Source organism: Mobula birostris, chromosome 18, assembly GCF_030028105.1.
Source record: "Mobula birostris isolate sMobBir1 chromosome 18, sMobBir1.hap1, whole genome shotgun sequence".
Classification (NCBI taxonomy): Eukaryota; Metazoa; Chordata; class Chondrichthyes; order Myliobatiformes; family Myliobatidae; genus Mobula; species Mobula birostris.
The window spans coordinates 26,222,999-26,238,617 of NC_092387.1; the positions used below are offsets into that span (position 1 = coordinate 26,222,999).

The following is a 15,619-nucleotide window of genomic DNA, read 5'->3' on the forward strand; positions in this document are numbered from 1 at the left end:
TCCCAGTGAGGCCCATACCACTCCCGAGGCAGTCTACAACGTTCCACCTGCACATTTCAAAAGTTGAGGCAACGTATTGGGTAGGTCATGACAGCTGTGATCGGCCCCGTGGTTTGTTCATCCTGCAGCATGTGGGAAATCAGGGATACTTCCAGTGTCCCTGACGACTACGTATGCAGGAAATATGTCCAGCTGCAGCTTCTGGCAGACCGCATTGAGCAGCTGGAGCTGCGATTGAATTCATATTGGAGCATCTGCGATGCTGAGAAAGTAGTGAATAGCACGTTCAGTTGAGTTGGCCACACCGCAGGTAAAGGCTACACAAGCAGAAAGGGAATGGGTGGCCACTAGACAGCATAGCAGTAGGCAGGTAGTGCAGGAGTCCCCTGAGGTCATCTCCCTCCTAAACAGATATACTGTTTTGGATACTGTTGGGGGAGATGCCTCATCAGGGGAAGGCAGCAGCAGCTGAGTTCAAGGCACCATGGGTGGCTCTGCTGCACAGGAGGGAAGGAAAAGGAGTGTGAGAGCTATAGTGATTGGGGATTCGATTCTAAGGGGAATAGATAGGTGTTTCTGCGGCCGCAAACAAGAATCCAGGAGGGCATGTTGCCTCCCTGGTGCAAAGGTCAAGGATGACTCTGAGCGGCTGCAGGACATTCTGGAGTGGGAGGATGAACAGCTAGTGGTCGTGGTGCGCATAGGTACCAACAATATAGGTAAAAAACGGGATGAGGTCCTACAAGGTGAATTTAGGGAGTTAGGAGATAAATTAAAAAGTAGGACCACAAAGGTAATAATCTCTGGATTACTACCAGTGCCACGTGCTAGTCAGAGTAGAAATAGGAGGATATATCAGATGAATTCGTGGCTTAAAGAATGGTGCAAGGGGGAGGGATTCAAATTTCTGGGGCATTGGAACCAGTTCTAGAGGAGGTGGGACCAGTACAAACAGGACGGTCTGCACCTGGGCTGGACTCGAACCAATGTCCTAGGGGGAGCGTTTGTTACTGTTGTTCAGGAGGATTTAAAGTAATGTGGCAGGGGGATGGGAACAAGTGCAGAGAGACAGAGGGGTGCAAAATGAGGGTAGAAGCAAAAAGTAGTAAGGTGAAAAGTAAAAGTGGCTGGCAGGCAAATCCAGGGCAAAAATCAAAAAGGGCCACTCTTCAACATAATTATGTAAGGGCTAAGAGTGTTGTAAAAACAAGCCAGAAGGCTTTGTGTGTCAATGCAAGGAGCATTCGTAACAAGGTGGATGAATTGAATGTGCAGATAGTTATTAATGAATATGATATAGTTGGGATTGCAGAGACATGGCTCCAGGGTGACCAAGGATGGGAGCTCAACATTCAGGGATATTCAATATTCAGGAGGGATAGACATGAAAGAAACGGAGGTGGGGTAGCGTTGCTGGTTAGAGAGGCGATTAATGCAATAGAAAGGAAGGACATTAGCCTGGAGGATGTGGAATCGATATGGGTACAGCTGCATAACACTAAGGGGCAGAAAACGCTGGTGGGAGTTGTGTACAGGCCACCTAACAGTAGTAGTGAGGTTGGGGATGGCATTAAACAGGAAACTAGAAATGTATGCAATAAAGGAACAGCAGTTATAATGGGCAACTTCAATCTACATATAGATTGGGTGAATCAAATTGGTAAGGGTGCTGAGGAAGAAGATTTCTTGGAATGTATGCGAGATGGTTTTCTGAACCAACATGTCGAGGAACCAACTAGAGAGCAGGCCATTCTGGACTGGGTATTGAGCAATGAGGAAAGAGCAATCTTGTCGTGTGAGGCCCCTTGGGTAAGAGTGACCATAATATGGTGGAATTCTTCATTAAGATAGACAGTGACATAGTTAATTCAGAAGCAAAGGTTCTGAACTTAAAGAAGGGTAACTTTGTGAAGGTGTGAGACGTGAATTAGCTAAGGTAGACTGGCAAATGATACTTAAAGGGTTGACGATGGATATGCAATGGCAAGCATTTAAAGATCGCATGGGTGAACTCCAACAACTGTTCATCCCAGTTTGGCAAAAGAATAAACCAGGGAAGGTAGTGCACCCGTGGCTGACAAGAGAAATCAGGGATAGTATCAATTCCAAAGAAGAAACATACGAATTAGTCAGAAAAAGCAGCACACCTGAGGACTGCGAGAAATTCAGAGTCCAGCAGAGGAGGACAAAGGGCTTAATTAGGAAAGAGAAAAAAGATTATGAGAGAAAGCTGGCAGGGAACATAAAAACTGACTGTAAAAGCTTTTATAGATATGTGAAAAGAAAAAAGATTGGTTAAGACAAATGTAGGTCCCTTACAGTCAAAAACAGGTGAATTGATCATGGGGAACAAGGACATGGCAGACCAATTGAATAACTACTTCGGTTCGGTCTTCACTAAGGAGGACATAAATAATCTTCCAGAAATAGTAGAGGACCGAGGGTCTAGTGAGATGGAGGAACTGAGGGAAATACATGTTAGTAGGGAAGTGGTGTTAGGTAAATTGAAGGGATTAAAGGCAGATAAATCCCCAGGGCCAGATGGTCTGCATCCCAGAGTGCTTATGGAAGTAGCCCAAGAAATAGTGGATGCATTAGTGATAATTTTTCAAAATTCTTTAGATCCTGGATTAGTTCCTGAGGATTAGAGGGTGGCTAATGTAACCCCACTTTTAAAAAAAAGGAGAGAGAGAGAGAGAGAGAAACCGGGGAATTATAGACCGGTAAACCTAATATCGGTGGTGGGGAAAATGCTAGAGTCAGTTATCAAAGATGTGATAACAACACATTTGGAAAGCGGTGAAATCATCGGACAAAGTCAGCATGGATTTGTGAAAGGAAAATCATGTCTGACGAATCTCAGAATTTTTTGAGGATGTAACTAGTAGAGTGGATAGGGGAGAACCAGTGGATGTGGTATATTTGGATTTTCAAAAGGTTTTTGACAAGGTCCCACACAGGAAATTAGTGTGCAAACTTAAAGCACACGGTATTGGGGGTATAGTATTGATGTGGATAGAGAATTGGTTGGCAGACAGGAAGCAAAGAGTGGGAATAAACGGGACCTTTTCAGAATGGCAGGCAGTGACTAGTGGGTACCGCAAGGCTCAGTGCTGGGACCCCAGTTGTTTACAATATATATTAATGACTTAGATGAGGGAATTAAATGCAGCATCTCCAAGTTTGCGGATGACACGAAGTTGGGCGGCAGTGTTAGCTGTGAGGAGGATGCTAAGAGGATGCAGGGTGACTTGGATAGGTTAGGTGAGTGGGCAAATTCATGGCAGATGCAATTTAATGTGGATAAGTGTGAGGTTATCCACTTTGGTGGCAAAAACAGGAAAACAGATTATTATCTGAATGGTGGCCGATTAGGAAAAGGGGAGGTGCAACGAGACCTGGGTGTCATTGTACACCAGTCATTGAAAGTGGGCATGTAGGTACAGTAGACGGTGAAAAAGGCAAATGGTATGCTGGCATTCATAGCAAGAGGATTCGAGTACAGGAGCAGGGAGGTTCTACTGCAGTTGTACAAGGCCTTGGTGAGACCACACCTGGAGTATTGTGTGCAGTTTTGGTCCCCTAATCTGAGGAAAGACATTCCTGCCATAGAGGGAGTACAAGGAAGGTTCACCAGATTGATTCCTGGAATGGCAGGACTTTCATATGAAGAAAGACTGGATCAACTAGGCTTATACTCGCTGGAATTTAGAAGATTGAGGGGGGATCTTATTGCAACGTATAAAATTCTAAAGGGATTGGACAGGCTAGATGCAGGAAGATTGCTCCTGATGTTGGGGCAGTCCAGAACGAGGGGTCACAGTTTAAGGATAAAGGGGAAGCCTTTTAGGACCGAGATGAGGAAAAACTTCTTCACATAGAGAGTGGTAAATCTGTGGAATACTCTGCCACAGGAAACAGTTGAGGCCAGTTCATTGGCTATATTTAAGAGGGAGTTAGATATGGCCCTTGTGGCTAAAGGGATCAGGAGGTATGGCAAGAAGGCAGGTAGAGGGTTCTGAGTTGGATGATCAGCCATGATCACACTGAATGGCGGTGCAGGCTCGAAGGGCCAAATGGCCTACTCCTGCACCTATTTTCTATGTTTCTATGTTGTAACTATATGTTATAATTATGTGGTTTTTGTCAGTTTTAGTCTCGGTTTGTCCTGTGTTTCTGTGATATCATACTGAAGGAACATTGTATCATTTCTTAATGCATGCACTTCTAAATGACAATAAACGAGGACTGAGTGTCCTCATAATCTAATATTGATGAATCTCTTAAATACATCAGCAGCATCACCACTGCTCAGCTGATAACATATTTGCCTTGGAGTCAGGTTTGTGGGCATCAAAAGCTTCAGCATCAACTTAGGGACCTTTGCACCATCACTGCTTCCACCTTACATTGAAGATTTGAAATCTTATCTGGTCCCAAGTGATTATACAAGGCTTCAAAGAACTACTCTGAAGAACTGAGTCAGATTTATTTTCACTAACTTAAATGTCAAATTTGTTTCATTACAGTGCAAAATGACTAGAAATTACAAAGATAAATAGTGCAAAAAAAAAGAGAATAACAAGATAGTGCTCCGGGTTCACAGACCTCTCTGGTGGCAGAGGAGAAATTGATTCTGAATCACTGAGTGCCGGTCTTCAGACTCCCTGTTGATAATCCATTATTAGAACTAGTATTTATTTTTAAGCCAACCTTATTTAAAGAATCTATTTTTATATTTTACTTTGGAATCTTGCTTTTCAAAGATTGCCTGCAATGCTTTGTACATCGGAAAAATAACTACATCTCAGAATGTACTTATTTGGCCATAAAGTACTTTGGGATATCTCAGAGGTCTTGAAAGGTGCTTTATAAATGCAAATCATTCTTTAATATTTCTTTCACATTTGACCCATTTTCCACGCTCAAAAGAAATGGCTTGAAAAGCAGATGTTTGGCAGATCTCCATAGTAACCGTATGACAATTACTGGGCCATCAAAAATCTTTTTGATGTTTGCTGGCAGAAAAACAGAGTGGATTGAAGACCTATGCTTGCTTGGCAATTGTGTATACTCATTGGGGATATAAAAGGCACAAGATTTTATTGCACAACATTGCAGATCACCAACATTAATGCACAGTTAACAAATCAAACAATGTTTTTGTCACACTGTCAAAAAATAAAGTTAAAAATCTATCTTCACAAGTTGGAATACAGTTTTTTTGCTAGATCAAGCATAACATGAATTATAGATGCCCTACAAAGATTTTTTTCCCTAAAAATCTGCAAAGTATACTTTAAAACTCTGATTCTGAAGTTTTCCAGTTATACTATGAGGGTGTATGATCAAAAGGAATCCAAAAACTCATTTGTCTCAGCTGATTTTCACCACCTTCAGTTCCATGTTGGCTAGGTTAGAAATGAGATGTGTTATGCGCAAATTGAACCCACCAGGAATTTATGATTCTAATTTTCTTCTGCCTCCTCACCACATACCGTGTTAATGGGTCAAATAAACATGAGATATTACCCCTATCTTACTGTGATGGCGAAAAATTAAGGCGAAATGGGAAAGGGAGCTGTACCTCATTGGCTGTAATATCAGAAGCCAGCATTCTCTCTCGTCAATCTCCTGTGTTTTAAACTGGAGTTCTAATCAATGTACAATTAACAAAGGCACCTTCAATCAATATTTACCAACTTTCAAGGAAGCATCTCAAAACTGATGCAAGACTCACTGTATGTTTTTTTACTGTGCAAACAAAATAATGACACGCATGACTTTGCTATCAAGAAAACCACATTCACATCAGACAAGCCTTTAAATTATATCAATGGTGCTCTCCAAAGCTCCCCCTAGGTCTTCCTAAATAACGTTTCTGATAGAGAACATTGATACTCAAGGGAACACTATATAAAATATTGGAAATAAGGTGAATGATTCAGTAGTTACAATCATATAGTACATGATACACATCAAATGATCATCCCAGTACCAGGAGTTTCACATATCGGAACTTTTGACGTCTCACTCAGTAATGCTATTTTGCTGCTTGGAGATTATTTTTCCAATAATATGCTTGGCAATTGTTTGGAAGAAATTGGAAAGAATTACAATTCTGATGTATACATGTTTGTTCCCACTCTTTTTAAAATGAACTTAAATGCACATCTATGCATCGTGATACACTACATTAACTCAATCATGTTAACATAAATATACTAAACTCTGAAAGAATCCAGGTTGTACTTGTGAGTTATGATACCTTTTAGAGTTTCTTATTAATATAAATTAAATTTACTGCAGTCTGCACATTATTTAATTCCTTCAGAAGGCAGTACAAATCAAACAGGCCAAATTAACTTGCAGCGAATATTAATATTTAAATGCATTTAATTATTAAAATGCTGTTCATACAGCTGAATTTCAGTGGGTTAAATATACAGCTGTCATTAGATCCAAGATATTAAATTTAGAGTCAAATACTTTAACAAAATGCTTTACAGTTAATGAATTTGAAATGTTATGCTGCTGAGACTTCTCATGTTTTTTTTAAAAAACCTAGACTATTGTAAAAAGTTCACAATAACTGCAGCTTATGCATCCTTCAAACGCCAAAAGGCAAAAAGCTAAAAATCCAACACTTTGTAGTATACAATAATATAAAATGCTGGAAAAATTCAGCAGACCAAGCAGCATCTGGGAAAGTAAATGTTCACGTTTCTCTCCACAGATGTTTCTGGCTTGCTGAGTTTAGTTCAGATTTCCAGCATTTACAGACTTTTTTTCCTTTATCGCTGAATATGAAGATTGAACAGCGATAACTCTTCATACATTATACTTTATTCTTCCCACATTGACAAAAAGATAGCAATGGCAACAGGCGTCAAAAGCTTCTAGGACAGTCCTCTAGCAAACTGCAAATCATCAGAAACTACCAAAAAAAATTCTCAAAATAGATCATAGCTGGTTCATCAGCTCCCAGAGGTTGCAGTTTGGCATTTTACCACTAGTTTATTCACAATTAATGAAGGCAGAACAGTAGATGTGGTTTATGTGGGCTTTCAGTCATTTGACAAGGTGCCATATTGTAGGCTGTTCTGAAAGATTAAAGCACAAGAAATCTGAAGCATGATGGATCCAAAACCGACTTGGTGATAGGAGGTAGAAGATAATGGTCAAAATGTGTTTTTCCTGACTAGAAACATGTAACAAGTGGTGCATTGCAGGGATCAGTGTTGTAGCCTTTGTTGTTTGTAATATCTGACCTGGTTGGTATGCCCAGTAAGTTTTTAAGACAACACAAAAACTGATGATAGTTGTGGGACAGAAATCAGCTGGAAATTTGGGCAAAGTGGTGGCAGACGAAATTTTATCCAGACAAACAGGAAGTAAAGCATTTTAGGAAGTCAAATTCTGGTAGGGCATACCCGAGTAAATGGTGCGTATTTTAGGAGTGTTGATGTACAGCAAGGCCTCGGGGTGCAAGTCCATAGCTCTATGAATCTGGTAGATGGGTAATCTGATAAAGGCAGTTGGAATGCCTTCCTTCATTAGCCAAGGTGTTGAGTACTATATGGTTGGCATAAGCATTGCTGTAGAAATACTTTAAGAAATTGGTGAATTTAGAGTCAGAGCAAGGAACTAATCCCTTCAGCTCACCAAATCCAGGTAGTCCATCAAGCACTCAGTTGCACATATCCCATTTTATTCTCCCCATATTCCCACTAACATTCCCCTAGATTCTACCAATCACTTCCACACTAGAGGCAACTTACGGCAGTCAATCACCTATTAACTGGGTGCTCCAGTCTCTTATGTCCTTTGGTTTGCTGCAGATCACCAGAGCTGTGAGGCAGCAACTCTACTCCCTGAAATGTTGTCAGGAACTTTGGGAAAGTTCACCCTGAACCCTCTCACCTGACTTCTATCTCTGCCTTTTCACTCTGAAAACAGTATTGGAAGTGGAACTTGCAAAGAGTGGGATCAAAAAGACAGATGTACAGTGGAGTCTGTAAATCAAAATCCTTTGTCACATAAAAGTAAAATCCACCTGGATAGCAACCTCAAACCATTAGTGTATTAAAAGTTGGGCTTGACATTGTAGTTATACATCACTGGTTGCTTCTCTCTGAATAGACCCCTTTGACTGATCCCACTTCTCATTTAATACAATTTCAAGTGAATGGCAGCAATAACCAATTCGTTACTGTTCCACATGGAATGAAAAAAGTAATCCTTACCAGACTCCCCAGCCAGGAATTCCTACTGCTTGAATAATGCTGATCACCAGTTGGGCCATGAATGTAAAAAAGAATGCCATAAAATTGAACGAACTATCTGACCTAAAAGTGCGAACAGATGACAGAGGACATTTTCAGACAATGAGCAATTACCAGTGTTAACAACCTTACGATTAAAACATTCCATATACACCCACCACCCACATAAAATAGCTGCCTCAGAGGATCTGCACAAAACTTTAAATACCCATTTGAAATAAAATCAAAATTTCACAGCACTCGTCATGAATGGCCGAAAACCGAGCAAAAATACAGTTCAAAATTCAAACTGTACACTGTCAATGTTCACCTCAATGTTTGCTTTTAAAATGCCCTACAACAGAACTGGTTAAATAATAAATGCAAAATGGCAATTAAACTTTTAACATGAAAAGAGATTTACCAAGTCTTTTTTCTGATAAAAGCAACGATTGTAAGAACAAAACCCAATAGCCTTACATCGAGTATTTTTTCAAAATATGGTATTCCTTAGAGGTGAAACTGAGTTCATGTTGATTTAGTGCAAATTGCCCTTCTCACAATTTTTTTTCAAATTAAGAGTGATCTAACATGGTTCTGAAATATACATTAAAATGATCATTTTCAAAGCAGAACAAAAAAAAAAACACCAGCAACTAGTTCAGATGGAGTAGTGTGTATTCCAGTTTGACTTCTGAAGGGGAAAAAAAGGGTAATGGGGATGGGAATATTGCAAAAGCTATGATGACAATCCCTCAAACAGCAGAACTAATGAGAACTAAGTGAATTGTCTGGGATAGAGATGACAGTGTTAGGGGAAAATAAGCAAAGAGCAGGGTTTAAAACTGCTCACTGCTTGTGAGGGAAAAAATGGCTTTAGACATTTTAAATATTGATTCTTTTTTTTTGCAATGAACGTCTGCATTGTGATGAGGACATCTGGCATTTTTTGGCATTGGAGTTAGTGTGCCATCAGCATCAATTCTGGCAAACAAACTGCATCTCCAAAACACAATTTCCAGCAAAGAAATAATCCCACTGCATGACCCGAGATAAGATAAATGTGTTTCAATTATGGTAGAATTGTATGTCCTCGGCCAAATAAAAATGGAAATGGTACCATGAAGCAATAAGGCTAGACATGCATTTGAAGCCCCAAAGTCAAGGCAGCTTCAATACTTATTACAGTGAAAACTAATTTAGTCAAGCGAGTAATATGGTTATTTTCCACTGGCTCCATTCATTCCATGTGGGTAACTCTCAAAATAACAGTCTGTTTCATACCCAAATTAAGTAGTTTAACTATTTCTGTTTCTATATTAAGTCATGCACAATTACATGTGGATCCAAGTGCAAAGTCTCAGTTCGCGATTTTGAATACTGGAAATTTATGCTGCAGTTCATTAATCTTGCGATCTTCAAATTGCCCAGATGCTTCCCAGGGAGAATATCACTGCAAACTCCTGAAGACAGGTCATCTCTTATTTGTGATGCTGCTAACCTACATAACTATTGGTTTTTACAGCATTGAGGGCAGTTGTTTCCCCATTGCACTGCACTAAAAATAATAAGCTACACAGTCTCAACACATACAAAATGCTGCAGGAACTCAGAAGATTAGGCATTATGTATGGAAATGAATAAACAGTCAACATTTTGGACCAAAATCCTTCTACAGGACTGGAAAGAACAGGGGAAGACCAGTCTGTTCACCTATACTTTTCTAATCTTTCTTCAAAAATTGATCCACTCTTAAACATGAAATTACAGATTTGGATTTGAGTTCCAATTCTGGCAAAGCACTTCATACCCCTGCATGTCTTGTACATACAAAATAATCAAATCTATCCTTTCTACTCTTCAAGGAAAACTCACCAGTTGTGGCAAGTCTTGCTCTAAACCTCCTCAAAAATCTTCAACTAAAGCATTCAGAAAACTGGTTTGTCGAAAATGAATATGGTTCTATTTTAGCCCAAGGGTACCAATTTTCAGGATTCATTATACTAAAGTGGTGAACAGCTACTTGGATGTTCTTGGATGCAATTTGGACAAACAATGGAAACATTTGCAATTACTATAAAAGAAAAAAAAACGGAAAACCAAACTACTAGTTGAAAAGGACAAAAATTTAACTTTACTTGAGCATAATTAGAAACTTGAAATGGTAGAACATCCAAATGAAAAGCATTTATTTTTGATGTTCTTCCAAATGGAGATGTGACAGCCTGGTCCAAAAAGCCCGAATAATTTATGATTTGATGATAAAATGTTTGAACCTTCTCACCCATGTGAAGGGAGCCGAGGAAATTGAATGATGTTTGAATACTTACTTGAAGGCCTTGTAGATTGGTCTAAACCAGCAAACATAGGAGCATGGTGTGAACATTATCAGCCAGAGAAAGGCCAGTCCAAAGTTGACAGCTCCTCCTCCTCCAATCAACCAAGCTAGGCAGCCAATCAGATTCACTGCAAGTGTGATGCTGTTCACTGCAATAAAGCATCAAGTAGCACACAACAGCCATGAGTCACATGCCGCAGGCAACACTAACATGGAGGTCAGCATTTCCATGGGTATTAGAGTGAGTCAGTTAACAAGAGACATGACCAAATCCCAAGAACTCAATTTATACAAAACAGGAATGCTCTGACACTAGTCAACAATTGTACATGTAACTGCAACCTGATCTCCACATATCTAAGAGTGTCACAGTAATATTATGGTTAGATTAATGCTATTTTAGTACCAGTGACCCAGGTTTAAGCCTACCAATTTCTGTAAGGTGTTTATACATTATCCTTGTGACCAACTTGGGTTTCTTCCGGGTGCTCTGGTTTCCTCCCACGTTCCAAAGATGTGCAGGTTAGTAGGCTCATTGGTCACACAGATGTAATTGGGTGGCATGGGCTCGTTCAGCCAGAAGCTCCTGTTACTGTGCTGCCTCTCTAAAATGAAACAAGATACCTACATATGGCAACACGTTGAGCACAACATCTACTGCATTTACCAACTCAAGGTCCTAGGATCTCCACCACTGTACCCATTGCTGACACTATGCCAACTAAACAAGTCCCTCTACCTCTTCCATAAAAGTGACAACTCCTTTCACACACTACAGTCTCACTACTGCATCTCTGTGAGAGACAAATTGCCATTTGACATATGAGAACAGGAGTATCAAGATATTACAGTATATCAACCAGAACATTAGCTGATCATGACATGATGGCTTAAAAGCAATCACACAATGAAGTTAACCTGGAGAGTGGCACTTTGATTATTTGAAGATTTCTCCATATGAAATCTAAGATCATAGAACAATGCTTTAACTTGACTTTGGGCTTTATCACAGTAAGGAAAAGTGTAGTGACCATGGAAACAGCAATATGATTGCAACATAGGAACCTACAAGTGGACCAATCAGATCATCCTACAACTTTCTGCATGATTATGGTACACTGCTCAATTCTTTCGACGTAACAATACGTTCATAGAAACAATGTACCAGATGGCCACAAGCATTATAATTGATATTAAATCAGTGGAACGCTGTCTCCAACAATAACTAGGAAGTCATTGACACAAGATAGGAGATAGCCCAGACACAGAGAAGGATCCCCAGGGTAAAGCCAATTTGTCGTTTGAACACTAGAAATTATGTCAGCCTTACAATACAATAGGGCAAAGAGTCCAAATGATCAGTGCCCAAGTTTATGGTCTCCAGAAACGTTGTTGTTCAAGTGTAATATGTTCCTTAAAATGTAGATGGAAAGTCTGACAGCTTCTTATTGTTTGACTTATTAGTTGCTGCAGCGATCGTACAATGCTTCCTTATTAATACCTACAAGTGAAACGATGCTACAGATGCTACAGATCCTAGAGGAGTGATACCAAGGGCAGCTATGGTATCAAAAGCTATAGATATTGCTCCCCAGATAATTTGCTTTACATTAAAAGAGTTGTGGACACACTATAGCATTATATCAGAGAAGAGTTCTGGTGCAGAAAACAAAGACCCTTAAAAGAGGTGAAAGACCTCTCTGGAGCCAAGGGACACATCCTGAAGATGAGAGTCACGAAGCCAGCCCTGCCAAAATAGCATGAACATGATGGGTGAAAGGTCCCTTTCTATGATGTAAACTTCTATAATTCTATCACCAAATCAAGAGAGGCAAACATAGACATAAATGAGGAGGCAGGTCTATTTGAATTTAAAATTACTAAATGTAGGTTACATATTCAGGATGTGGTTTCCCTGATGGAAGCTAGGCTACACTCCTACAATAGTGTGGAGAAATTACTTCCTTTTTCTCAGTGAATATTGTAAGAGTGGAGCTATGCCATCTTATTTAGGAATATCATTTTGACACAGATTACCTGGTACAGATTGTGAAGATATTGGTAGACTGCCATCTACTGGTCTATCACCATAATATCAATTGTTGTTTTCCCTGATTGCAGTTTGGTATTAAATTCTGGCCTTGCCAGTGATGCCCACATGCAATGAGAGAGTTCAAATTGCTATTTGTACTGAACAAATACCACAAGGAACACACTCTTTAATCCACATAAATGCAAGAGATATTTTTGCACAGGCAGAAAGGGTCATAAAAGAGAGCTTTTGGCATATTGGTCTCCATAAATCAAACTAATGAGTACAGGAGCTGGAATGTTATGTTGATGTTGTACAAGATGCTAGCGAGGCCTAATTTGGATTATTTTGTGCAGTTTTGGCAGATATCAATAAGATTGAAAGAGTACAGAGAACATTTACAAGGCTGTTGACTGGTCTTGAGAACCTTGAGTTAAATGGAAAGGTTGAATAGATCAGGACTCTATTCCCTAGAATGCAGGAGAATGAGGGGAGATTTTATATAATTTTGTATATGATAGGCCCACATCATACGCACATAACGAGTGAATGATCGATAGGGTAGATGGAAGGAGGTTTTTTCCATTGAGTAACACACACAAATGCTAGAAGAACCCAGCAGGTCAGGCGGTCTCTATGGAAATGAATAAACAATTGATGTTTCAGCCCAAGACTCTTCCGCTGAGGTTGGGTGAGACTAGAACTAGAGGTAATGGGTTAAGGGTGAAAGGTGAAATAATTTAAGGCGAATATGAAAGGAAAGTTCTTCACTCAAAGGATGGTGAGAGTGTGGAATGAACCCAGCAGAAGCGGTGGATGTGGGTTCGATCTCAACAGCTCATAAGAAATTTGGGTATGTTATTGGAAAAGTTATCGGGGGCTATGGGAGCAGGTTGATGGGATTTGGCAGAATAATAGTTTGGCACAGATTAGATGGGCCGAGAGGCCTTTCCCCCTGTTGTAGTACTGTATGACTTTATGACTATGTATACAAACTTTTGTTTGTGAAGTATCTAACCATGCAATGTATAATGGCTTAAGCAATTCATGAAATAACATTATTCAATTTTTAAGCAACCCACAAAGCAGGTGTTAAACTACTAATCTGTGATTTTAACTTTTAGGCACATTAGGACTTTAGTAAATATTAAGCACACATCTGTAACAGCATTTAAAGCTCTTGAAGGAGTTGCTCATTCCTACCAATCGAACCACCTCAATCCCTTCCTGTGTTATTTAAAATAATTATTGAGATTATTTAAAAAGCTAGCAGTCATTGTAAAAAAAACTATAAACTCAGCACAGGCACACAGGGATCAAGAACCAGAACACAGCTTCCATGATATATTTTATTTACCTATTCATCCTCATTTATAAGACTTACAGCATTGAATGAAGCTTGCACTTGAAGAAATGAAGAGTGCATAGTTAAGAATACAGGTAAAGCGTATTGATACTTTAAGGATTTAAATTATGTTAAAATGCCCAACTCTAGCAGGGCATAACTGCTATGTGTATTTCTTAAGCCAGTGGTTTTCCCACGTGCTGTGAATATCAACACTTTTCCAGTCACTTTTATGAATGACAGTGATTTCATACTAAAGAATAGTGTTGCAGTTTAGAGGTCTTTGTTGAAATTCTTTAAAAAAAAACACATGCATTTCTACCCAAGAGAATAAAAACTAGCCTGATATTTTGTAAAGTTGGTGTTTACAAGTGGTGTGCTCAACCCTGTTGGAAATGTGGCTTATCAGTTTCCCAAGATGTCACAGAACCAAAAGTTGTGTGTTTTTTGTACCCATTGTTAACTTTGAAAGAACTCACAACGAAGTTATATCTTTTTAAACATTTTTCTTCTCCAAAATATTAATACACTTTCATTTTAAATTCTCTGAGTTTTCTTTTCACCAACAGGTCATCATGATTGCATTCTTTAAAGCAACTCCCCAAACTCTCCATTCTTCCCATTGTGTTGACTTTAAACTTGCATCCTCTGGTAATGGACTCAACAATGAGGACTCACTAGTTCAAGGGATCAGATGCCCTGTCAACCTTGTGAGAGTTCCAATTGAAACTGCCTTGTAGGAAACCCTTGGGATCATCAGCCTGGAAACTTGCTGAGGCCAAGCATATCACATTGTAGGTCACAGAAACCCAGCATGGATGCTGCAGAGGGCATTCACCAGAGCAATGATGAATCACTTTGTTCTATTGAAAATCAAAGTGGGGCCCCTGAGTATGTGAGAGAGGAGCGATATAATATAATAAGAAAAAGGAGGATTGGGAATAATGGGATTGCACCCAAGAAATTACACTGGCTCCATGGGTCAGCTGATGAACTTCCGTTCCATTTCCTTATAATAAAATTCAAGGAATTACACTGGTAATATTAATTCCTTGGAATTATTTGAAACAATAAGCAGGATTTAACAGCTGACCTCCATGCATAACAGTAACACTATTTGTTAGCAAGTCGGTATGATTAAACACATCAGGCACAACAACACAGTAAACATTGTTACAACACCCTTAAAGGAATCATTAGAAATATGCTTGTGAAAACATTTTTATAAATTTTGCATTTAATCAGTCCAATACTTCATAACAGTCTATTCAATGAATTCCATATTATTAATCTGAAATATCTAATCCCCATGAAATGTTTGTTCAATAACCATATTAAATATTATTTTGCACAGAAATATCAGTAATTTGTGTAGATTGTAGATTACCAAGTAATCGACCAAGTGATGGGGGAAAGCAATTATGAAAAGAGTATGTATAATCATCCCTATTTATTGGCTCATGAGAAGAGTATGAATTTTGCACTCCCACTTAAATTAAGCTCCACACATACACTAAGATCTGAGAAATTAATTAAATCAGTAATACATCAATGCCAACATTAAATGAGCAGCTTCCTTAGGTTGATGGCTAACCATGCAGTGCATCACAAAGGGCCTGGATTTGTATTCACTCGGTGCA

At 39.3% G+C, this 15,619-nt stretch overlaps 1 protein-coding gene across 1 annotated transcript in view; it reads right to left on the minus strand.

The window, feature by feature from the left end:
- LOC140212010 (secretory carrier-associated membrane protein 5) overlaps positions 1-15,619 on the minus strand; it is a 69,386-nt gene that overhangs the window by 17,048 nt on the left and 36,719 nt on the right. Inside the window, exons 4-5 of the mRNA XM_072282366.1 lie at positions 10,595-10,751; positions 8,247-8,348 (exon numbers count right to left, since the gene is read on the minus strand). Of these exons, the coding sequence (XP_072138467.1) occupies positions 8,247-8,348; positions 10,595-10,751 (259 nt within the window). The remainder of the gene's footprint in view (positions 1-8,246; positions 8,349-10,594; positions 10,752-15,619) is intronic.